The 25,000-nt window shown below is 46.9% G+C and overlaps 1 protein-coding gene across 2 annotated transcripts in view; it reads right to left on the bottom strand.

Annotated features, from left to right (window-relative positions):
* LOC121549949 (MAGUK p55 subfamily member 7) overlaps nt 1-25,000 on the bottom strand; it is a 234,906-nt gene that overhangs the window by 97,554 nt on the left and 112,352 nt on the right. For both annotated transcript variants that reach the window (XM_045210516.1, XM_045210515.1), the window contains exons 4-5: nt 19,173-19,291; nt 5,326-5,403 (exon numbers count right to left, since the gene is read on the bottom strand). In XM_045210516.1, the coding sequence (XP_045066451.1) occupies nt 5,326-5,403; nt 19,173-19,291 (197 nt within the window). The remainder of the gene's footprint in view (nt 1-5,325; nt 5,404-19,172; nt 19,292-25,000) is intronic.

Genomic DNA, 25,000 nt, shown 5'->3' on the forward strand with positions numbered 1-25,000 from the left:
ATTGGGTTGAGATCTGGTGACTAAGACACACACGACCCACATGACCTTAAGCATGATGGGATGTTTTAATTGCTTAATTAACTCAGGAACCACACCTGTGTGGAAGCACCGGCTTTCAATATACTTTGTTTCCCTCATTTACTCAAGAGTTTCCTTTACTTTGCCAGTTACCTGTGAATCAATGCATTGTAACTGTGGATTGACGGTCATTGTGGAGAGAGAGAAGAGAGATTCTCTCTGGGCCCACCTGGTGGCCAGTCTGGGGAATGACAGGCTTCTCATCTCAGACTAGATAGGATGGGAGGACAGCCAACAGAGGAGAGGGCCAGGGTAAAGGAGTTAGATATTTGCTGGGAGCTGTGGCCTTGTGTGTAATGAATTTGTGCTTGTGAGTTTATGGGCCTTTTATGTGGTTGCGCGCGTATGTAATAGTATTTCATCAAGCCAGCCCGGTATTTAGAGGTCTGTCCTAAAGCAGCAGCAGTAGTAGAGGTCTGGTGGGTCTGTGGCTGGAGTCACCTTCTGAGACTGCTCTAGACAGTGCACGAGGGCAGACAGGGGTTGAAGTGTCATTTTATGTTAGGCAATAACCTCCATAACCGAAACTCAACCCCAAAATGAATTTCACCAAGAGCTCCTCTACTCTAGCAGTTCAATACCATATACTCTACTACACACAACGACTTCAATAGGTTTCATTTCGAGCTCGGAGAGACGTCGCGGTTGAAAAAGGATACTTCTTAAAAACACACATACTTCTTAAAAACACACATACTTCTTAAAAACACACATACTTCTTAAAAACACACATACTTCTTAAAAACACAAGTGCTCGGAATCGTTTTGGTTGGTGGCTCTGGCACTCCGGACCGCTTTGATAAACCATCTTTCTCCTGATATCTGATAATCCCGGCTGAGGTTTCTCAGTGCATTTACGAGGAAGTGTACATTTAAAAAGCTGAAATTTGAAAAATTAAGGGGGGGGGGCTGATAGTTGGGTCCCTTAAAGAAATACAGCGATGGACGCTTGCCATAACCCATGGAGAGAGAGAGAAGGAAAGATAAACAAAGTTGTCTCTCTCTCTCTCTCTCTCTCTCTCTCACACACACACTATAGAAAAACAGTGTTGTGGACCCGGTGACTTGGGCTACCATCCTGCCATCCATACACACATCTGTCTTCTAGAGTTTCTCTGGACCAGACCAGACCAGACAGACCAGCCTCTCCAGTCCCAGGTCTGTTTGTGCGGTCATTGTCACGGCACGCCGCTTAACAATGACAGTAATGGAGTTTGCAAGACAGCACAAACAGTCATGGGACTCAGGCTAGGCAGTGCCTACCTCTCTAAACACCACAGTGGCTCCCTCAGCTAAAGAAACACACTGCCACTGCCAGCCCAGCCAGGCCATAAAAAACCACAAGACACACTCTACCTCTTTCTCTCTTCACTCCCCCTCTCCTTTCCTTTGACTCTCTCCCCCTCTCTCCTCAGAAGGACAGGAGATGAGGAATACTCCACAGCACTTTGATTACAATAAACAGAGCAGGGGATTTAAAACAAAACCACACATCATTAAACCATCGCTTACCCTCCTCCGCTTACAGTACTAAGCCAGACTGAATCAGTGGTTTATACAGGTGTGTGTGTGTGTGTGTGTACGCATGCTCTTGTGCAACCATGCACGTGTGTGTGTGTAACGCTGCTAGTTCCATTACTGACCAATAGGGAGAAGTACCACCAACACAATGTCAGATAGATGTTTAGTTAATAGTGACAGAGAAGGTTTTTCAGGGCTCTGATGATGAGAAGAGCAGAGAGTCTAACGGCCGTACAGATGATGATGAAATGAAATAACCCATCACTGGCAGCCACGTTGCTACTCTGTCATGCACGCACAGACACACAGAGTGCTGGCATTTTGGGGAGAGGAAGACAGGTTAATAAATCGACGGGCCGTGTGCTCCCCGACTAATTTCTCCTCTTTCATCTGTCGCTTCGTCTCTTCCTGTCCTCTGCCCTGACGTTCTCATCCATCTTTTAACCTTCCTCTGAATTGTTGCCCTTTTTCACTCTCTCCCTCCTTCCTTTTGCCCTCTGAAAATGATCACTTGTTCCTTGGGGCCATGGGAGCTGGATTTCCTATTCCGTAGCAGCTAGATGTATTGGGAGGAACAGGGGGAGAAAGGAGGGAGAGGAGGGGGAGGAGGGGGAGAGGTGAGGGAGAAAGGAGGGAGAGAGAGGGAGAACGGAGGGAGAAGAGGGGGAGAACGGAGGGAGAAGAGGGGGAGAAAGGAGAGAGAAGAGGGGGAGAAAGGAGAGAGAAGAGGGGGAGAAAGGAGAGAGAAGAGGGGGGAACGGAGAGAGAAGAGGGGGGAACGGAGGGAGAAGAGGGGGAGAAAGGAGGGAGAAGAGGGGGAGAAAGGAGGGAGAGGAGGGGGAGAAGGGAGGGAGAGAAGGGAGGTAGAGGAGGGGGAGAAGGGAGGGAGAGGAGGGGGAGAAGGGAGGGAGAGGAGGGGGAGAAGGGGGAGAAGGGAGGGAGGAGAGGGAGAGGTGGGATCTAACGGTGCAGTGTTATTGGAACAGGCGAGTCATATCATTCTGAGAGTGAGAAGAGCCAGGTAGCTACATGGAGAGAGGTCGAAGGCCTCGGGAGGAGAAAGAACAACAGTGAAACCTCATCTGACTCCCAGCGGGCGACTCAGCGTGGGTAGGGTGTGTGTGTGTGTATAGGTATACTGTGTGTGTGTGTGTGTGTGTGTGTGTGTGTGTGTGTGTGCGCGTGTGTATGTAGCCAAAGCCTATTCCCCCTCAGGAGACTAAAAAGATTTGGCATGGGTCCTCAGATCCTCAAAAAATTATACAGCTGCACCATCGAGAGCATCCTGACTGGTTGCATCACCGCCTGGTATGGCAACTGCTTGGCCTCTGACCGCAAGGCACTACAGAGGGTAGTGCGTACGGCCCAGTACATCACTGGGGCAAAGCTCCCTGCCATCCAGGACCTCTATACCAGGCGGTGTCAGAGGAAGGCCCTCAAAATTGTCAAAGACTCCAGCCACCCTAGTCATAGACTGTTCTCTCTGCTACCGCACGGCAAGCGGTACCGGAGTGCCAAGTCTAGGTCCAAAAGACTTCTCAACAGCTTCTACCCCCAAGCCATAAGACTCCTGAACAGCTAATCATGGCTACCCGGACTATTTGCACTGCCCCCCCACCCCATCCTTTTACGCTGCTGCTACTCTGTTAAGTATTTATGCATAGTCACTTTAACTCTACCCACATGTACATATTACCTCAACTACCTCAACTAGCCGGTGCCCCCCGCACATTGACTCTGCAACGGTACCCCCCTGTATATATAGCCTCCCTACTGTCACTTTATTTTACTGTATATATAGCCTCCCTACTGTCACTTTATTTTACTTCTGCTCTTTTTTTCTCAACACTTTTTTTGTTGTTGTTTTATTCTTACTTTTTTTTTGTTTAAAATAAATGCACTGTTGGTTAAGGGCTGTAAGTAAGCATTTCACTGTAATGTCTGCACCTGTTGTATTCGGCGCATGTGACCAATACAATTTGATTTGATTTGATTTGATGTATATGTGTGTGTGTGTGTGTGTGTGTGTGTGTGTGTGTGTGTGTGTGTGTGTGTGTGTGTGTGTGTAAACAGGGGCGAGGGGTAGCTACAGTGGCTTTCGAAAGTATTCACCCCCCTTGGCATCTTTCCTATTTTGTTGCCTTACAACCTAGAATTAAAATTGATTTTTGGGGGGGTTGTATCATTTGATTTACACAACATGCCTACCACTTTGAAGATGCAAATATTTTTTATTGTGAAACAAACAAGAAATAAGACAAGAAAACAGAAAACTTGAGCGTGCATAACTATTCACCCCCCAAAAGTCAATACTTTGTTGAGCCACCTTTTGCAGCAATTACAGCTGCACGTCTCTTGGGGTATGTCTCTATAAGCTTGGCACATCTAGCCACCGGGATTTTTGCCCATTCTTCAAGGCAAAACTGCTCCAGCTCCTTCAAGTTGGATGGGTTCCGCTGGTGTACAGCAATCTTTAAGTCATACCACAGATTCTCAATTGGATTGAGGTCTGGGCTTTGACTAGGCCATTCCAAGACATTTAAATGTTTCCCCTTAAACCACTTGAGTGTCGCTTTAGCAGTATGCTTAGGGTCATTGTCCTGCTGGAAGGTGAACCTCCGTCCCAGTCTCAAATCTCTGGAAGACTGAAACAGGTTTCCCTCAAGAATTTCCCTGTATTTAGCATCATCCATCATTCCTTCAATTCTGACCAGTTTCCCAGTCCCTGCCGAAGAAAGACATCCCCACAGCATGATGCTGCCACCACCATGCTTCACTGTAGGGATGGTGTTCTCGGGGTGATGAGAGGTGTTGGGTTTGTGCCAGACATAGCGTTTTCCTTGATGGCCAAAAAGCTCAATTTTAGTCTCATGTGACCTGAGTACCTTCTTCCATATGTTTGGGGAGTCTCCCACATGGCTTTCGGCAAACACCAAACGTGTTTGCTTATTTGTTTCTTTAAGCAATGGCTTTTTTCTGGCCACTCTTCCATAAAGCCCAGCTCTGTGGAGTGTATGGCTTAAAGTGGTCCTATGGACAGCTACTCCAATCTCCGCTATGGAGCATTGCAGCTCCTTCAGGGTTATCTTTGGTCTCTTTGTTGCCTCTCTGATTAATGCCCTCCTTGCCTGTTCCGTGAGTTTTGGTGGGCGGCCCTCACTTGGCAGGTTTGTTGTGGTGCCATATTCTTTCAATTTTTTAATAATGGATTTAATGGTGCTCCGTGGGATGTTCAAAGTTTCTGATATTTTTTTAGAACCCAACACTGATCTGTACTTCTCCACAACTTTGTCCCTGACCTGTTTGGAGAGCTCCTTGGTCTTCATGGTGCCGCTTGCTTGGTGGTGCCCCTTGCTTAGTGGTGTTGCAGACTCTGGGGCTTTTCAGAACAGGTGTATATATACTGAGATCATGTGACAGAACAGGTGGACTTTATTTAACTAATTATGTGACTTCTGAAGGTAATTGGTTGCACCAGATCTTATTTAGGGGTGTTCATAGCAAAGGGGGTGAATACATATGCACGCACCACTTTCCCGTTATTTATTTTTTAGAATGTCTTTAAACAAGTTATTTTTTTCATTTCACTTCACAAATTTGGACTATTTTGTGTATGTCCATTACATGAAATCCAAATAAAAATCCATTTAAAATCACAGGTTGTAATGCAACAAAATAGGAAAAACGCCAAGGGGGATGAATACTTTTGCAAGGCACTGTACATACGTCAGTGGCCAGGGAGCCAGCATCGTCCAGGATGGGGGCAGGATTACGGTCCTCATAGTGCTGCAGCCTCTCATGGATCTGAAGGAGAGACAGAAAGAAAGGAGCGATTAAGAGAAAGAAAGGAGAGACTGTTGTGGGTTGTGGTCAGAGATGGGTTGGAGGGTCCACGGGGAGGCTGGGCTAGGGAAACACACCGGTGTCTGCTAACACACACACACAAGAAAGTCATTCTCAGAGGGCTACCGGAGAACAACAGACTGCTTTAGTGCTTTTCAGGTCATTCTCCAACTGTACCATCAATCCTGCTCTCCTCCACCTACTGGATAAACTCTGGTGGTTACGGATTACTAAACATTTCAACAGCTTCACAAAATACTTCATTATCAATATAGGACAGCAGCACCAGAACACAACGTTATTCCCAGGACAGGAAAATAAACTGGAAAAATAACATATGTTTCAACACTTTACACAGACACACACACAAAGAGACAGGCTGAAGATGAAACAGAGAGAGAGAGAGAGAAAGAGAGAGGGGGGGGGGAGATAGGGAGAGAGGGAGAGAGAGAGGGAGAGACAGAAAGAGAGAGCGAGGGAGAGAGAGAAAGAGAGAGATAGGGAGAGAGAGAGCGTCAGAGAGAGCGAGGGAGAGAGAAGCTGATAATATCATTATGATTAGATGTGTCAGTGACATCCACCCAGCTGACACTCCTGTCATGTGTGATGTATGAACTGCTGCCAAAGAATGCCACGACAACACAGGATGTTGTCAGGGCCAATCAGCAAATCGTAGAGGGACAACCACCCACCTACTGCCTCTCGCTCCATCCCTCTATCCCAGAACCGGTGTGTGGAGCTGGGCCAAGGGTTGAGTGACAGCTGGGCCCAAGCCCTGGATCATTCCTGGATGTCCCAGCAGCCAGCCTACATTCCAGCACCACGAGGCTGGAGGAGAGAGCCCTCTAGCTGGGGTGACAGTGACAGAAGAGTCCTGGCCCTGGAACTTGGAACGGCTAGGAGCCTGGAGGGCCTACGCAGAACGGACTCACTCAATCTTTCTTTGTCACTCCTTCTCTCTCCCTCTCCCTCTGTCCCTCTCTCTCCAATACTCTCGCTCTCCCTGCAGACATGGAGCAGTGACAAACCGCAACCAGAGAATCACTCACAAGAAGGAGGAGGAGAGAAGAGTTTGGGGGGAAGAGTTTGTTTTCTGACACGTTGTTAACAACTACAGTTGCTGTGTAATTAAAACCTCTCTCGCGCTCTCTTTTTTTCATTATGAGAACTGTGTTACCCGGACAACGTCACAGCCTGTGTGTGTGAATAAGAACAGGAATGTGTAAATGACCGCCACACACAGGATGGAATTTGTCTCCTCTAATGGCACTTTTAATGGCTAATAATTGCTGTCACCGACCGGTGTATAAAAATGGAGGGGGATTAAAAATTATATTTGAACAAAACATAATGTTGTTTGTCTTGAGAAAATAAAACGTATGCAGAGCATTTGAGAGCGACTGTGATGGTTTATATAGAAGGGAATTAGGTTCCAACATAGCTACACTAGAAGAGAAAAGGATCTAATCTATGATTAGGAGAAGGGCATACATTTTGGAAGTTCTATAGAGACCACTGGTTTTTAACCGGTGTGCCTTGAGGAACTCTCAGTTGTACCGCGTAACTTTTCCTAATCTTTTGGAACACTCACTTATAAACGTACTTGGAATTTTGACTGGGAGCACCAGTGCCACTCAGACAATATATTGAATGGCACATGGTTACATCTGTATCGTTGTTGCGGCACACATGACCAGCATAGACATTGCATTATTTTACTTTGCCTGTGAGAACCATTAGCACAAGCATTAGGTTTAGCTGTACCCCAGCATCTGCTATAGAAACAAACGGAACATGGCTTTGTGTCAGCGGTTGCACCTTTACAATGCAGAAAACTGCTAGTCTCTAGCTCAAATCTTTCAAAACTAAATACTTATTTTACCACAGCAAAATAGTTTTCACTCTGGCGTGGATTGCGGGACGCTCTTAAAGGGGTACACATCATGAATAAGGACCTACGCAAACTATGAAAATAGTTCAAATAAACCCTATTTAATCTATAGAAAACCTTTGTCACCAAAAATAGATGATTTGCAGTATGGATCAGATATGATGGAGGTCATTATCACTAAATAAATTAATAGGGACATTTTAGGTGTGCCGCAGAATGTTTTATCACATTAAGGTGAGCCACGGTTCAAAAAAGTTAGAGAACCAATGATATAGACCATAGATTATTTACTTATCTATGGCTTATATATTTAATATTGGCGTTATATTGTGGTAATATACCAGTATCGGATTCAGCCAGGAGGTCTCTGGAGCTAAATCATCCAGTGTCTCAGTCACAGACAGACAGAGTGTTAGCCAAGAGCAGCATTGCTACCGGGTCAGGTTTAAGGCTATAGGCTACAGTAACAGTACAGGGGAGTAACAGCACAGGAGATCTGGTCCCCACCAGAGGTACAAACCCCCAAGATAAATCTGCATTACTCGGCCATAAAACACTGCATTAGGCATGTTGCCCTGGTAATCTGGGGAGGGGAGCGCTGCAGGGATGGTGCTCTGTGTGTGTGTGTGTGTGTGACTAGTAATCTGGGGAGGGGAGCGCTAAGATGGGGAGCCCGACGGCTGCTCCTCCTCTGCTCTTACTGAGCTTTGAGACTAGGGCTGAGGCTGGGGATGGAGCTTTGAGACAAGGGCTGAGGATGGAGCTTTGAGACTAGGGCTGGGGATGGAGCTTTGAGACTAGGGCTGGGGATGGAGCTTTGAGACTAGGGTTGGGGATGGAGCTTTGAGACTAGGGCTGGGGATGGAGCTTTGAGACTAGGGTTGGGGATGGAGCTTTGAGACTAGGGCTGGGGATGGAGCTTTGAGACTAGGGTTGGGGATGGAGCTTTGAGACTAGGGCTGGGGATGGAGCTTTGAGACTAGGGCTGGGGATGGAGCTTTGAGACTAGGGCTGGGGATGGAGCTTTTAGACTAGGGCTGAGGCTGAGGATGGAGCTTTGAGAGTAGGGCTGAGGCTGGGGATGGAGCTTTGAGACTAGGGCTGAGGCTGAGGATGGAGCTTTGAGACTAGGGATGAGGCTGGGGATGGAGCTTTGAGACTAGGGCTGGGGATGGAGCTTTGAGACTAGGGCTGGGGATGGAGCTTTGAGACTAGGGCTGGGGATGGAGCTTTGAGACTAGGGCTGGGGATGGAGCTTTGAGGCTGGGCTCTGAGACTCCTATTCCCTATAGTGAACTACTTTTGACCAGGGGCTCTTAGGGTCCGTAAGGCTCTAGTCAGAAGTAGTGCACTATATATGGAACAGGGAGCCATTTGGGACACGCACTCAGACTGGGATAGGGATGCCTCTACGGTAGACACAGCCTGATATCACGGAGAGTCCTAGGAACACATCTGAAGGCATGGAGGTGTGACATTATGATATAACTGTGCTCCTATGTAGCGACAGCCATCACAATTTGGCCCTATCTCGAGGATACTTCTGATAACAGGTACAAATCACATTGCAGACAGAGGACAAGGCTAAATACTCTCTCAGTCTGCTGTTCTACGGTAGTCTCTTCAGCCTACAGGGTTCCTCTCCCTCTGACACTCTCACACCACAGCCCATAAAAAGACACAGGAGAAGCTCTAGTTACTACATCTGTCTTCCTGCACATCCATCTATCGCTCTGAAACACAAGATGAATCTGAGAGAGAGAAAGAATGTCACCGTCTTCACCGCTCCAGCACTCCAGAATGAGAATCACATCTGCTTAGCTAGTTCCACCGACCCCAAGTCACTCCGACCCAGTCTGCTGCTTAGTTACTGTGGAATTTCTCTGCTCTAGAATGTGAGATCTGATGGCAATGCTTTTCTATTTACAACTACAGGACTGCGTCCAAACGGTCTCTCTATCCATGAGCAGAGCGGAGGACAGGAATGCATCGGTCTGCCTGCCTAACTGGACAGGTCGGAGCCAGCGCCGTCACGTATTTTAAAGTAATTACGAGCTGCTTTACATATCATAGCCTGCATTCTTCAGGCCACCAGCAATACACTGCTAGCGCTCCTGGCAGGCAGGCAGTGCGTGTGTGTGTCTGTTTTTGTGTGGCAGTGGAAAAAGGTCTGTAACACAGAGGTTGCGCCAGGCCAAAGGCTTAGTTAAACCCAGAGCAGAACTAGAGGCTAGGGCTGCGTACCACATGGCATCCTATTAGTGCACTAAATAGGATATAGGGTACCCTTTGGAACGCAACCTAGAGACTGGAGGCTAGATAATCAACAGGCAGGAATCAAAGGCAGGGATTCTGACCGCAGCAAGTGGAGAACAGACCGAACGTCGCACGATGGGAAATACAGTAGTTCCACTTTTAAAAGAGCAGTGGAGTCGCTCAACTGCAAAACGCTGCTTAGAGATGCTGGGAGCAGAGCAGAGCAGAACGGAGGACCCTGAAGTGAGGAGCTTCCAGGGATAAATGTTTACCTTTACAGGGAGAGGAGCGTCCAGGCTACAATGAACCGGTGTGTCCTGATCTCTCAGTGGAACCCCCAGACCAGGTTGTGTCCCGTTCCATAAATACCCAACAGGCTTAACATAACACACAGCAATACATTACAAATAAACCACAGCCCATGGATAGGGAACATGAATATGAGATGATGTTAATGTTTGAAATAGGTTAATATTTCCAGAGGGGATTTCAGCCCTGCTAAGAACACAACATCAGTCTTCCTCATTTTCAGTCATCAGTCTGGAACTGTCACCCCCAGCTGGTGGTCATAGTCTTGGTTACCAGGTTAAAAGTTATGTCTGTGAACCTGGGTTCAATGCCAGGGAACCCCTGTGGTGGGGTAGACCAGTACCAACACACAGAGGAGAGGCAGACCACATCCTTCAAAAACAACCGCACCACTAAGGGACAATAACAACATTCTGGCAGAACAGCAGCAGCAACAACAAACACAGAGAGAGAGAGAGAGAGAGAGAGAGAGAGAGAGAGAGAGAGAGAGAGAGAGAGAGAGAGAGAGAGAGAGAGAGAGGGAGAGAGAGAGAGAGAGAGAGAGGAGAGAGGAGAGAGAGAGACAGACAGAAAGATAGAGGTAGTGAGAGAGGAAAGAGAGAGAGGGCTGGATTGTGTTTCGGTTTTCGGGCCTGCGAGTAGGCCTGGAACTCCTGGTTAATGTCGTCTGGCCAGAGGTGCTCGATGTTACCACTCCACAGCTCTACTCACCCACCCCTCAATCCCTCCACCCCTCCGCTCCATTTTCCAGCAGGACCCAACGGAGTGTATCCAGTATCCACTTTTCCAGTATCCACTGGTGGCTCAGATCACTACAGCTACTAACTTCAGAACACCTCATCAACCCCTCTCAGCATGGAGGGAAATAGACTAGGTGAGGAAGACTGTACCATGCAGGGGAGACAGACCAGGGGAGACAGGCCAGGGGAGACAGGCCTGGGGAGACAGGCCTGGGGAGACAGGCCTGGGGAGACAGGCCTGGGGAGACAGGCCAGGGGGACAGACCAGGGGAGACAGGCCAGGGGAGACAGGCCAGGGGAGACAGGCCAGGGGAGACAGGCCTGGGGAGACAGGCCAGGGGAGACAGACCAGGGGAGACAGGCCAGGGGAGACAGGCCAGGGGAGACAGGCCAGGGGGACAGACCAGGGGAGACAGGCCAGGGAGACAGGCCTGGGGAGACAGGCCAGGGGGACAGACCAGGGAGACAGGCCAGGGGAGACAGGCCTGGGGAGACAGGCCAGGGGAGACAGGCCAGGGGAGACAGGCCAGGGGGGACAGACCAGGGGAGACAGACCAGGGGAGACAGGCCAGGGGAGACAGACCAGGGGAGACAGGCCAGGGGAGACAGGCCAGGGGAGACAGGCCTGGGGAGACAGGCCAGGGGAGACAGGCCAGGGGGGCAGACACACACACAGACAGATACAGACAAACGTGCAGGCTTGAGACTGAAATACTTGTCAGTCAGTGTTTACCCAAGAACCCTGGTTACCCCTTTCAGTCTCCCAGCACCAGAGAGGACGAGGCTGGCTGGCTGGCTGTGTTCTCCTCTTCTCTCACACCGGCCGGCTTACAGCAGAGCCCTGGAGATGATCTGGTCTGGCATGGTGACCTGACCTTTATGGAGAAGCCCTAGACAGAGCCTGGAGATGATCCTCAACCATCACATTGCTATGGTGCATAGTCTCAAAGACTTTGACATTAGCTCAAGAGCATCTCGTGGCCAATTAGCGAAGGCCCTGAACTGGCCAACTTGGAATGAAACCCTTAAACCTGTCATAAAATGGTTATGTCCCCTCCTGTACTCCCTGTTTACCCATGACTGCATGGCCAGGCACGACTCCAACACCATCATTAAGTTTGCTGACGACACAACAGTGGTAGGCCTGATCACCGACACCGTGTGGTGCCTGGATAACAACCTCTCCCTCAACCTGATCAAGACAAAGGAGATTATTGTGGACTACAGGGGGAAAAAAAGAGGACTGAGCACGCCCCCATTCTCATCAACGGGGCTGTAGTGGAACAGGTTGAGTGCTTCAAGTTCCTTGGTGTCCACATCCCCAACAAACTCTCATGGTCCAAACACACCAAGACAGTCGTGAAGAGGGCACGACAAAGCCTATTCCCCCTCAGGAGACTGAAAAGATATGGCATGTGTCCTCAGATCCTCAAAAAGTTATACCGCACGGCAAGCGGTACCGGAGTGCCAAGTCTAGGTCCAAAAGGCTTCTCAACAGCTTCTACCCCCAAGCCATAAGACACCTGAACAGCTAATCATGGCTACCCTGACTATTTGCACTGCCCCCCCACCCCCACCCCCTCTTTTACACTGCTGCTACTCTGTTTATTATTTATGCATAGTCACTTTAACTCTACCCACATGTACATATTACCTCAATCACCTCGACTAGCCGGTGCCCCCGCACATAATTTTTTTACTGAACACTTTTTTTATTTACATTTTTTATTTAGAAAATGCATTGTTGGTTAAGGGCTTGTAAGTAAGCATTTCACTGTAATGTCTACACCTGTTGTATTCGTCGCATGTGGAAAATAACATTTGATTTGATTTGATTAGACAACACTCTAGACTGCTGAGGGACAACAGACTGCTGCTGGGGTAGAATTGTATTGGAGTGTAGCTAGTTAGTTACTACCTTCTCCGTGCCTGGGCAAAGGGAAAACACCAAATCAGTGTGTTGAGCGTTACTCATGCCTGTCACCCTACTCAATTCTCTGGAGGTGGCTGACGCACAATGAGAATCTTGACTTGAGGAGGCTGAGGAGGGAGGTCTGGCCCGGGCCAGCACGGCGCCTAAGCTCTGCTCAGCGCTCCAGATCTGCTAGGAACACGCTCAACTCTCGTTTGTCGTGGAAAAGGCCTGGAGAATGTGACAGCTTATTAAGAGAGCAGATGCACTGAAGAGGGATAGAGATAGAGAGAGAGAGAGGGCAGAGGTCCAGCCTGCCGTGACAGCCATATCATTAAGTTAGTTAGAGGATAGATTTCCTTACGGTGCCCTATGCGGCTAGGAGAGAGTGAGAGGGAACAGTGTTGGCAGCTGGGTAAGAGGATCCTACAGTAGACCCTGTTTATTCTGCATGAGGAGACAGTGAAGGTGTCTCAATCAGGCACACTCACACCTAACCAAGTTCCTTAAGAAATACAGCCAGCTAACGAGCCAAACACCTTCACTACAGTATTTGGTTTCTATTTACACTTTCAATTTCCAATATCCCGTTTCATGACACATAAAATAAAAACACTGCAGCGATTTATTGCACGTGTGGCATTTATTAAATAAGCTAATTCAAATGATTTACAGAGGCTATTGGGTTGTAAACAAAACTAGTAGCCTAGAGAATGTTGAGGACAAAACTACACACATATCCATAGAGGAGGTGGTAGGAACTGGGAAGCAGTGTTTTAGTTCCAGGTCAGAGGTTAGTGGTTATAACGGTGGTGTTTTCAGACATACCTGGGTTCATGCTGTAAATATAGTTCCCTACAGCAGTCCTAGACCTGGAGAAGTGGACTGCCAACTCATACCTAACAGACAACAAGCTGAAGATCTAGGACGGTAAATGGTAAATCAACCTCCAAACCCCTAGTAGGTTCAGAATCATTTCGTTTTCAACCCATGTTATGCTCAATAGGCTATGCGTCTGTCCTCTGTGACTGGGGTGAGTATATCTACTCTCTCTACTTTTTCCTCTACTGTCCCCATCACAACCCCACAACTCTGTTTCGTTTTGGCCCTGTCCGCCGTCTGTCTGACTGTCTGTAGCAGCTTGTTTGTGTACATCGAACATGATCTTTCAAACGTCACGCTGCGTTCGTCCATTAAACAGTAATGAAAATGTTTGGACAGCAGCCTAAGCACCGGAGTATAATGTTTCTGTGAGGACAGGGGATTTAGTTTGGATGCAGTAGAGCTTTTTAAACCATAAATAATGATCCAGGCTTGTGTCAACAAGTAGGCTATAGGCCTATACACTCTAAAGAGCAACAAGGTAAATTGAACCACTTTAGCTTTCTACAGTTACTAATGTCTGTCAATATACAATAAGCACATTGCCTTTATGTTTTTGTGTAAATGTGTAAATGGGTATAAACATCTATATGGTGCATTCAATGAGAACTGGCGCAGGCAATTGAGAGGACAGCTACACAAGGGTCCTGTTTCCCAGAGAACGGAGTCCCAAATGGCACCCCATTCCCCTGTAGGTCAAAAGTAGTGCACTATAAAGAAAATAGGGTGCCATTTGGGATGCACCCAGAGGCTAACCTTCCCACCGTGCCCCTCAGGTGTTTTCTCAGCTTCCCGAGAGGAGGTCCTGTTGCCCAAAAATAATAAACGGGGGGCTCAGCGGCCACCGGGCCCAGGGACGTGTCAACCGCAGGCAGCACGAGCCGATCTCTCAGGTGGTATAGGCTTACGAGCCGAGCCCAGAGCCCCAGGCACAGAGACGATTAGCTGCTTTTTATTGCAGGGTGTGGGGTATTGGAGAGTGTGTGACGTGTGTGTGTAGGGTGTGGGGTTAAGACGGTTCAGAGGGTATATTGTAAGGTCTGCAGCTAGGGCCAAGAGGTTTGAAACAATTTCCTTTCTGGTATCTCCCAGTAGTGCTAGAGGGCTGGAGGGGTGAAGTCCAGATCAGGACCAGACCGTCTGAGGTAGGGTGGAGGTGGAGAGGTCCAGATCAGGTCCAGGACCAGACAGTCTGAGGTAGGGTGGAGGTAAAGAGGTCCAGGACAGGTCCAGGACCAGACAGTCTGAGATAGGGTGGAGGTGGAGAGGTCCAGATCAGGTCCAGGACTAGACAGTCTGAGGTAGGGTGGAGGTAGAGAGGTCCAGGACAGGTCCAGGACCAGACAGTCTGAGGTAAGGTGGAAGTAGAGAGGTCCAGATCAGGTCCAGGACCAGTCCGAGGTAGGGTGGAGGTAGAGAGGTCCAGGACAGGTCCAGGACCAGACAGTCTGAGGTAGGGTGGAGGTAAAGAGGTCCAGGACAGGTCCAGGACCAGACAGTCTGAGATAGGGTGGAGGTGGAGAGGTCCAGATCAGGTCCAGGACCAGTCCGAGGTAGGGTGGAGGTAGAGAGGTCCAGGACAGGTCCAGGACCAGACAGTCTGAGGTAGGGTGGAGGTAGAGAGGTCCAGGACAGGTCCAGGACCAGACAGTCTGAGGTAAGGTGGAAGTAGAGAGGTCCAGATCAGGTCCAGGACCAGTCCGAGGTAGGGTGGAGGTAGAGAGGTCCAGGACAGGTCCAGGACCAGACAGTCTGAGGTAAGGTGGAGGTAGAGAGGTCCAGGACAGGTCCAGGACCAGACAGTCTGAGGTTGGATGGAGGTGGAGAGGGAACATTGGAGAGGGCAGTCTATGGCTGGTAATCCCTTGGTCTTCCTACACGTTGTCCTGAATGTCACTGCTCAGAAACATTCTATGTAGCCCCGTTTGTGTGTAGCCTAAACCTATATCATGGTTGTGTTTTTATGACTATGACTGCAGTCAAAGAATATGTTTGACCGTCTAGGTTATATTATATTAAGTGACTAATCCATGGAATCATCAAATTCCAGTTCAATTGAGACCATGTATGCAATGACCACAAACTAGAAAAATCCACCAGAGACTTCACCTAAAACTAATGTAAAGCACCTTTCCATGTCATTAAAGCAGCGCAGCATTTGAAGTGCAAACAGCTACAAGCACTTCAAAAGCTCCACAGTATAACAGGGCGGGAGGAGACTGAGGACGCATCCCAAACAGCAGCCTTTCCCCCATATAGTGCACTACTTTTGACTAGAGCCCTATGGCCCTGGTCAAAAGTAGTGCACTTAATAGGGAACAGGGTGCAATTTGGGACACACTCTGATTGCCTGCCTAGCCCAGCCTATTAGCATCTAACTATAGCAGAATTAAAGGGAAAAGTGACCGACCACAAATGAGGCTGCTCAGGGCTAACGCTGAAGGCGTGCTGACAGAAAGTTGGTCTCCAACCACCCTGCACCTGATTCAGGTGGAAATTGAACGTTGTAATATATTTCCTGTGGCTTTTTGTGGTACGAGGAACTTGGCGATTGAACAGTAGAAAGGGAGGAATTTATAGAAAGTACACTTGAGTAACTCTAATTTAATTTGAAAGGAAGAAGAACGTCTGTGTCGTTTTAGTTTGGATACGTTCGCCGGGCGGCTACACAAACAGGCTCTACTTTCTGTCATGCAGCCGGGGACGTTGTCGTGTCGATGAAAAGTCTGCAAAGTAGTGCACTGTGCAGGGACTCTGGATGTGTCCCAAATGGCACACTATTCCCTATATAGTACATTACTTTTAACCAGAGCCATATGAGCCCTGGTCAAAAGTAGTACACTATAAAGGGAATAGGGTGCCATTCGGGAAGCAGCACCTGTGAACTTGGCCAAAAAACGATATTAGTTTCATCTTTCATCTCTGACATAATCTGATTAACAGAGACGCTAGGGGCCCAACTGTCTGTCTGGAAGGGCAGGTGAGGAGAGGAGTCTGGTTAGGGTCTACTGTACAGTATGCCTGAATTGCTCTCTCTTTCGCTCTCCCCCCATCTCTCTCTCTTACTCCCTTCCTCCCTCTCAGTCTCTGACACTTCTTCTACCTCTGCTAGGGATCTAGTCCTAACCAGGCACCCAGCCATCCGATGCGCCACAATTACCCAGGTGAGGCCTGATGGTTACCATATGACCAGGGACAGGCTGAGCTGTTTAAACTTGTCAGATTACTAGGATGTTTTCTCTGCTATTAGCCTCTTCCAATACCTCTGTTTCACAACCCTGTGTAGTGACGGGTGGAATCTGGATCTGCAGAAGGGGTGGTGATGGGTGAGGGTGGTGTGTGTGTGTGTGTGTAGGATGGGGTAGTAGGGTTTAAAGTAATAGTGTGTCACTGACGATAGCCATGAGTTCACCTGAGCAGTCTCTCTCTCTCACACACACACACACACACACACACACACACACAGTAAAAGGCCAGCCTGTCTGTCTACAGCCGGGTTGGAACGAACACCCCTCTACTCACCCTGCAATCCTAACGATAAGAGACACTAAAAGCTCATTTCTATCAGCTTTCTTTGAGTAAAGTGAAAAAAAGAAAATCAGATATATAAGTGGTCTTGTCTTGGCGGAAGAAGAGAAATGTGACTGCGTCCTTTCATGTCACACTGACTTATTGGCCTGCTTCACGGCTGTGCGGGTCGGGGCGGGACATCATTCTTCTTTAATGGGGTATATATTACACTACAGTAGCGACGGTGAATTAGGCCGCATTAGGCTGTAAACCTTGTGGGCATTTATAGATTGCAGCTGACGCGACCCACAGTGTGAGAGCCAGCCAGCCGGTGGCAGGAAGTCAGTGACTGGTACGGATGATGGTGGTGGAATTCACATCGCTAAGTGGTGGTGCCAATTCATTACCATGACTCAGAACATTAAACACTTGAAAAGCAACTGCCGCCGAGCCCCTCTGCCTCTCCCACCCCTCCTTCCAATCCTAACTGTCAGCCCTCGACAATCACACCGCTTGTTAATTGGTCGGCTCTCCTCTGCCCAACGTTTCATAGGGTTTTTAAGAGGGAGAGGTGGAAGAAAGGAGGAGGAGGACCAGGAGAAGGAGGAGTGAATGACTTCCAAGCTCTGCTCTGTTGGCTCCTCATCAGCCACCAGCAGCAGACTGGTATTTCCCAAAACCCAAAACACATACCCCAGTCAACTCAGGTCCCATTTAGCTCCACTTGCTTATTGAGACTACAGCTGGCAACAGGTAAATTAAGTTTTCCTTTCTCTTCACAAACTCCCCCTGCTGGGGAACTACGGGTACTGCAAAGCCAAGGCTGCAACATTCTAATTTTTCAACAACTTAAACAGCCTGAGGTCGTCTGTCACTGTGAACAGACAAAGGCTTGGTGAAAAGCTCATTCAGGGTTTACGATTGGGAACATGAACATATCCCTTTCCCCACAGACAGACAGAGTTTCTTCCCCATGAGAGATGTATAACAGGGATTAAGCCTGATCAGCCATGATCCAGTGTGGTCAAAGACTAGGTGAGGTCCTGAGGTCCAGCCACATGCCTGCCTAAATGTTATGGAAATGTAACCCACAATTATTACCATAATGACATCTGTGCCATCTTATATTACATTTTCTTTGGGCCGACACGATCTGGACTTTGAACATCCACAGACCTACCCTTCATGATCTGGTGAAATGCCTTAGTCCAAAGCCATGCATAACAAACCTAACATGAAAGGAAACCCATTCGGTTTCCTCAGTCATGTCCCAACCTCAAGTCTTTACCAAAGCTTCTGAGCTATTCCATACATGCGTCCCAAATGGCACCCTATTCCCTATATGGGCTGATCAAAAGTAGTGCACTATATAGGGAATAAGGTGCCATTTGGGATGCACACATTATAATTCTGCTGGAGTTTATACACGTGGCTCAGCTCGCACTAATAGAGAAAAAGTTTCTGTAGTGAGGGGAGGGAGGAAATATGATGATGTCAATTTTCTCTCCCCCCTCCCTTCCCTTGTCTATGACACAAAGACAGCAGCCAACAGACTGGTCAAAAACGGTCTGCTACTGACCAACAATCAACATCGCCTCTGATTTAAAAGCCCCATTTCTTTACAGTACTTCCGAACTTATTCACCTACACACCTGTAAACTACATACTAAAGATGAAAAGATGGAGGCTGATACTGTATGTCAACCCTGGGCTTTGTCCCTAAGACTAGAGGGAGGGTAAAGGAATAGAGGGAGGAGTGGTGTTGCTGTAGTCTGCAGACTAGACGGGGGGAGGGGGGGCTGGACAGCAGGCATGTGGTTCACTCATTAGCACCGTCTGCCAGAGAAATAAAGATATCAAGTGTGCTCATCTCCGGCGCTATCTGTTTTAACAACCCCGCCGCCTGGCCCGGCCCGGCCCAGAGATACCACCTCAGATAGAGACACGGCCCGACACACACAAACATGACCCGACACGGCCATGCCGCAACATTAAGACAGCCTTGTACAGAAGGAAAGAGAGAGACAGGACTGGAACGAGGGAGAGAGAGAGGGCGAGAAAAGGGGAAAGCGTGCGACAGACAGGGAGAGCGAGACACTGAAAGACAGACACAAAAAGTAAGAAGGAAAGGAGAGAGAAAAGGAGGGAGGGATCCCTTTATGATCCTAACACTACCGTCGCACTTCTTTAGAGAATGAGGGGAAAATAGGAAGAGGTAGAGTGGGTTTACCTTGACCAGCGAGTGGAGGCTCCTCTCTCCAAACATGTTGTGTAGAAAGGTGCTGTCGTCCTGGCTGTCGACATGGGGCTGCAGCTGGGAGGGCAGGGCAGACAGCAGCTCATACAGACCTGGAGGCACAGAGAGAGAGGAAGGGGAGGAAACACAACACAGTCAGCGCCCATCACATCACCACACACAGAGACAAACATACACAGAGTGTACAAAACATTAAAAACACCTGCTCTTTCCATGACAAAGACTGACCAGGTGAATCCAGGTGAAAGCTATGATCCCTTATTGATGTCACTTGTTAAATCCACTTCAATCAGTGTAGATGAAGGGGAGGAGACAGGTTACAGAAGTATTTCTAAGCCTCGAGACAATTGAGACATGGATTGTGTGTGCCATTCAGAGGGTGAATGGGCAAGACAAAATAATTGTGCCTTTGAACGGGGTATGGTAGTAGGTGCCAGGCGCACCGGTTAGTGTGTCAAGAACTGCAACGCTGCTGGGTTTTTCACGCTCAACAGTTTTCCGTGTGTATCAAGAATGGTCCACCACCCAAAGGACATCCAGCCAACTTGAAACTGTGGGGGTGCAACTCAATATTAGGAAGATGTTCCTAATGTTTGGTATACTCAGTGTATACGCACACACACACACACATACAAATAGCTAAGTACCCTCAAAGTTCTTAAGGGGAGATGAGGGGGCAAGGAAGTTCTACAGACTTTTAGGGAGGGTGTCACCAACCCGGGTTAAAGTGACCGTGGGTGTTGCGCTGCTCTGGTCTATGCTGGACCAGACTAAACCAGACCAGAGGTTATCAGGAGGCAATAAGCCACTTCCTCTCACGGCTCGGCACTTCCTGCCTTTGTCTCAGCGCTTCCTGTTGTTCCAGGAACTCCATCGTCACTCAATAAATCCCACAAAGAAATCAATCTCAGTTTCTGCTGAAGTCCCGGCATTGAACTGAACATCTATACGTTTTAAAGAGAAATTCAAGGAACATTTCTTGCCAACAATCAAAAGTCTGTGTCTGGAAGGAAAGGCCTCAGACAGTGTACTGGCTGTTTTGGTTCTGGAAAGGCCTTAGTGAGTGTGCTGGTTGGTCTAAGTGCTATAGTATTGAGTCTGGTTGAAAAGGCCTCAGTCTAAGACCTGCTGTCCTAGGACTAAGTGGAGCCTTGTTGTATTGGGACTATATTCTGGAGAATATGTTCTGGTGGGTCTAAGTAGTGTATTGGGTCTGGTCTAGTCTCACGTTGCCATACCTCCAAAATCACGTTGTTGTCACACCTTACCTAGAGGTATTTTGTATTGCAAAAACGGTTTGAAGGGTCTGCTGGCTCCCAGTGGCAAGATTTTGATGGAAGTGACATTTCAAGAACCCTTCCCCCACACACCCGTAGAAGGTCTGCCATGTGTTACGTGCATCACTGTTTTCCGTCCGGGTAGTTGTTGCCTATGCTAGTTTCAAGTGCCACTTTTCAAGTTATCAAGTCTCCGACAGTCTGCGATTTATATTTATTGAAATTGAAAGTGGATAACGCTGGTAAAGTCAAACGTCACAACACGTTCTAAACCGCTCTGGTGACAAACACTTTATATCTTTCCGATTATTTTGTTTTTGTAAGGACCCAAAAAATGGAGGCAGTGGGATAACCTATTCAAGTAAGTCAATACTTTAAAACAATGTATTATTAGCTAGCTAGCTAGCTGGCTACAATAGGCCACTTTGTAGGTTAACTCAACTGAGCTGCTAGGTAGCTAGCTAGCTTTACACACTGTTTAGTTACGTGAATTAAATGTCATCAGCTAATGTTAGCTAACTTCCTATTAGCTAGCTATCTGGATGTAATCATTGTAAATTAAACACAGTCTCCAAATGCATTTGTATATAACAGCTATGGAAGAGGGTGAAATTGCAGCTCCAGCTGTCAGCTGTCTTTGTGATGTGTTCTGTCCTCAGATATGGAAAGCTGTGAAAGCCTTTTTCAGATGAAGAGAGATGTCCCAATGAATGTCCCAACAGACTAAGGGTATATCCTATATGCCATAGGTTATATGTGTAGGCCTACCTATGTTAGTAAATGGTGTATACAAAAATACAGTTCAACATCACACACAAATGTATAAACCTATAAAATTGGAGCAGTTGATAATCAAGTGTGGTATTGCTGGGCAGGAATATAAGTCTGCTCACCCAGTAGATCAGGGATTAGTAGAGCAAGGTTGGCCAAAGTTGGTATGGAGTTTATTTTGTTCACCTGAAATGATGCTTTAGTAATAATAACCTACTGGTTACTACTCAATTATCTATTGGTGTTTAGACTAAGATGTCTAATCTTCACATAAGAGTTAGCTTATTTGTACATTTTGAAGTGATGAAGTGTTGATTCTTTGAAGTGAAGTGTTTAAACTTGTTCTAATTGTTAAAGTATTATTAAAAATGAACTAGTGTCAATGTTGATTAATCACATATCACAATCCTGCAATTAAGAGGGGAAGGGTTCTGTCTCTAATGTGTCTGTGTTGTATTCTGAAATGAACATTTCATTTTTGTCTAGTTGTAAGATCTCCAATCAGTTTTATTTGATGGTCTCACTCAGTATATCAGCTATGTGAATCCATGTTGCAGCTTATCATATGGCATGCATCGCCAATGCAGCCATTGGCCTATAGTATGATGGCATTACTGGCCTTATGGGAATCTGAAGCAGAGAATAGCTACACTCACACATTGTTCACATGTTGAGCTATATGTTCTCAATTTAAAATGATACCAGTAGACAATGTATATGAGGCAAACCATATACAACATTTTGTATATGCCTTTTAAGTGTTAACATATAAAATGTAGTGCAAATCAAACCTTTGTAATTTAGGTACAGTATGAAAATAAGGAGATGAAAATTAGGCTACAGGAGATGAGCATTACAGGTAACATTTTATGAGGTTCATTTTATTTCATTTAATTCATTTTAGAAATGTTGCTAGCAAAATGATTGTATTTCCCATAGGTAAACAGCACATGGTTACTCTACAGTCGTGGTCAAACGTTTTGAGAATGACACAAATACTAATTTTCACAAATCTGCTGCCTCAGTTTTGATGATGGAAATTTGCATATACTCCAGAATGTCATGAAGAGTGATCAGACGAATTGCAATTAATTGCAAAGTCCCTCTTTGCCATTAAAATGAACTTAATCCCAAAAAAACATTTCCACTGCATTTCAGCCCTGCCACAAAAGGACCAGCTGCCAACATGTCAGTGATTCTCTCGCTAACACAGGTGAGAGTGTTGACGAGGACAAGGCTGGAGATCACTCTGTCATGCTGATTGAGTTAGAATAACAGACTGGAAGCTTTAAAAGGAGGGTAGTGCTTGAAATCATTGTTCTTCCTCTGTTAACCATGGTTACCTGCAAGGAAACACGTGCCGTCATCATTGCTTTGCACAAAAAAGGGCTTCACAGGCAAAGATATTGCTGCTAGTAAGATTGCACCTAAATCAACCATTTATCGGATCATCAAGAACTTCAAGGAGAGAGGTTCAATTGTTGTGAAGAAGGCGTCAAGGCACCCAAGAAAGTCCAGCAAGCGCCAAGACCGTCTCCTAAAGTTGATTCAGCTGCGGGATCGGGGCACCACCAGTGCAGAGCTTGCTCAGGAAGGGCAGCAGGCAGGTGTGAGTGCATCTGCACGCACAATGAGGCGAAGACTTTTGGAGGATGGCCTGATGTCAAGAAGGGCAGCAAAGAAGCCACTTCTCTCCAGGAAAAACATCAGGGACAGACTGATGTTCTGAAAAAAGGTACAGCAATTGGACTGCTGAGGACTGGGGTAAAGTCATTTTCTTTGATGAATCCCCTTTCCGATTGTTTGGGGCATCCGGAAAACACCTTGTCCGGAGAAGACAAGGTGAGCTCTACCATCAGTCCTGTGTCATGTCAACAGTAAAGCATCCTGAGACCATTCATGTGTGGGTTGCTTCTCAGCCAAGTGAGTGGGCTCACTCACAATTTTGCCTAAGAACACAGCCATGAATAAAGAATGGTACCAACACATCCTCCAAGAGCAACTTCTCCCAACCATCCAAGAACAGTTTGGTGACGACCAATGCCTTTTCCAGCATGATGGAGCACCTTGCCATATGCAAAAGTGATAACTAAGTGGCTCGGGGAACAAAACATTGACATTTTGGGTCCATGGCCAGGAAACTCCCCAGACCTTAATCCCATTGAGAACTTGTGGTTGATCCTCAAGAGGCGGGTGGACAAACAAAAACCCACAAATTCTGACAAACTCAAAGCATTAATTATGCAAGAATGGGCTGCCATCAGTCAGGATGCGGCCCAGAAGTTAATTGACAGCATGCCAGGGCGGATTGCAGAGGTCTTGAAAAACAAGGGTCAACACTGCAAATATTGACTCTTTGCATAAACTTCATGTAATTGTCAATAAAAGCCTTTGAGACTTATGGAATGCTTGTAATTATACTTCAGTATATCATAGTAACATCTGACAAAGATATCTCATAACACTGAAGCAGCGAACTTTGTGAAGACCAATACTTGTGCATTCTCAAAACTTTTGACCACGACTGTATGTACAGTGCATTTGGAGAGTATTCAGACCCCTTCCCTTTTTCCACATTTTGTTACGTTACAGCCTTACTCTCAATCTACACACAATATCCCATAATGACAAAGCAAAAACAGGTTTTTAGAAATTAAAGTATTCAGACCCTTTGCTATGAGATTTGAGATTGAGCTCAGGTGCATCCTGTTTCCATTATTGATCCTTGAGATGTTTCTACAACATGATTGGACATGATTTGGAAAGGCACACACCTGCCTATATAAGGTCCCACAGTTGACAGTGCATGTCAGAGCAAAAACCAAGCCATGAGTTTGAAGGAATTTTCCATTGAGCTCCGAGACAGGATTGTGTCAGGCACAGATCTGGTGAAGGGTACCAAAAAATAGTTTTTCAGCAGCAGGGACTGGGAGACTAGTCAGGATCGAGGGAAAGATGAATGCAGCAAAGTACAGAGAGATCCTTGATGAAAACCTGCTCCAGAGCTCTCAGGACCTCAGACTGGGGCGAAGGTTCACCTTCCAACAGGACAACGACCCTAAGCACACAGCCAAGACAACGCAGGAGTAGCTTCGGGACAAGTCTCTGAATTTCCTTGAGTTGGCCAGCCAGAGCCCGGATTTGAACCCGATCGAACATCTCTGGAGAGACCTGAAAATAGCTGTGCAGCGACGCTCCCCATCCAACCTGACAGAGCTTGAGAGGATCTGTAGAGAAGAATTGGAGAATCACCCCAAATACAGGTGTGCCAAGCTTGTAGCGTCATACCCAAAAATAATCTAGGCTGTAATCGCTGCCAAAGGCGCTTCAACAAAGTACTGAGTAAAGGGTATGAATACCTATGTAAATGTGATATTGCAGTTATTTAAAAAATAAAACAACTGTTTTTGCTTTGTCATTATGGGGTATTGTGTGTTAATTGATGAGGGGAAAAAAACAATTTAATCATTTTTAGAATAAGGCTATAACGTAACAAAATGTGGAAAAAGTCAAGGGGTCTGAATACTTTCCGAATGCACTGTATCATCGACCCTGGATAAGATAGCAACTGGGCTAACACAGCTAACCTTTTAGGTCAATAATATGCTGTTTTTATAAAAATTTAGTTGGCTTTATAATCGTGAGAGAAATTGAACTATCTAGTAGCTAGCTAGTAAGTTATACCTAGGTAGTTTACAAGGTTAGCTGACTTTTCTCAAAACAAATTATTATTTTATTATGGCTAGCTACCTC

Source organism: Coregonus clupeaformis, chromosome 34 (genome assembly GCF_020615455.1).
Source record: "Coregonus clupeaformis isolate EN_2021a chromosome 34, ASM2061545v1, whole genome shotgun sequence".
NCBI lineage: Eukaryota > Metazoa > Chordata > Actinopteri > Salmoniformes > Salmonidae > Coregonus > Coregonus clupeaformis.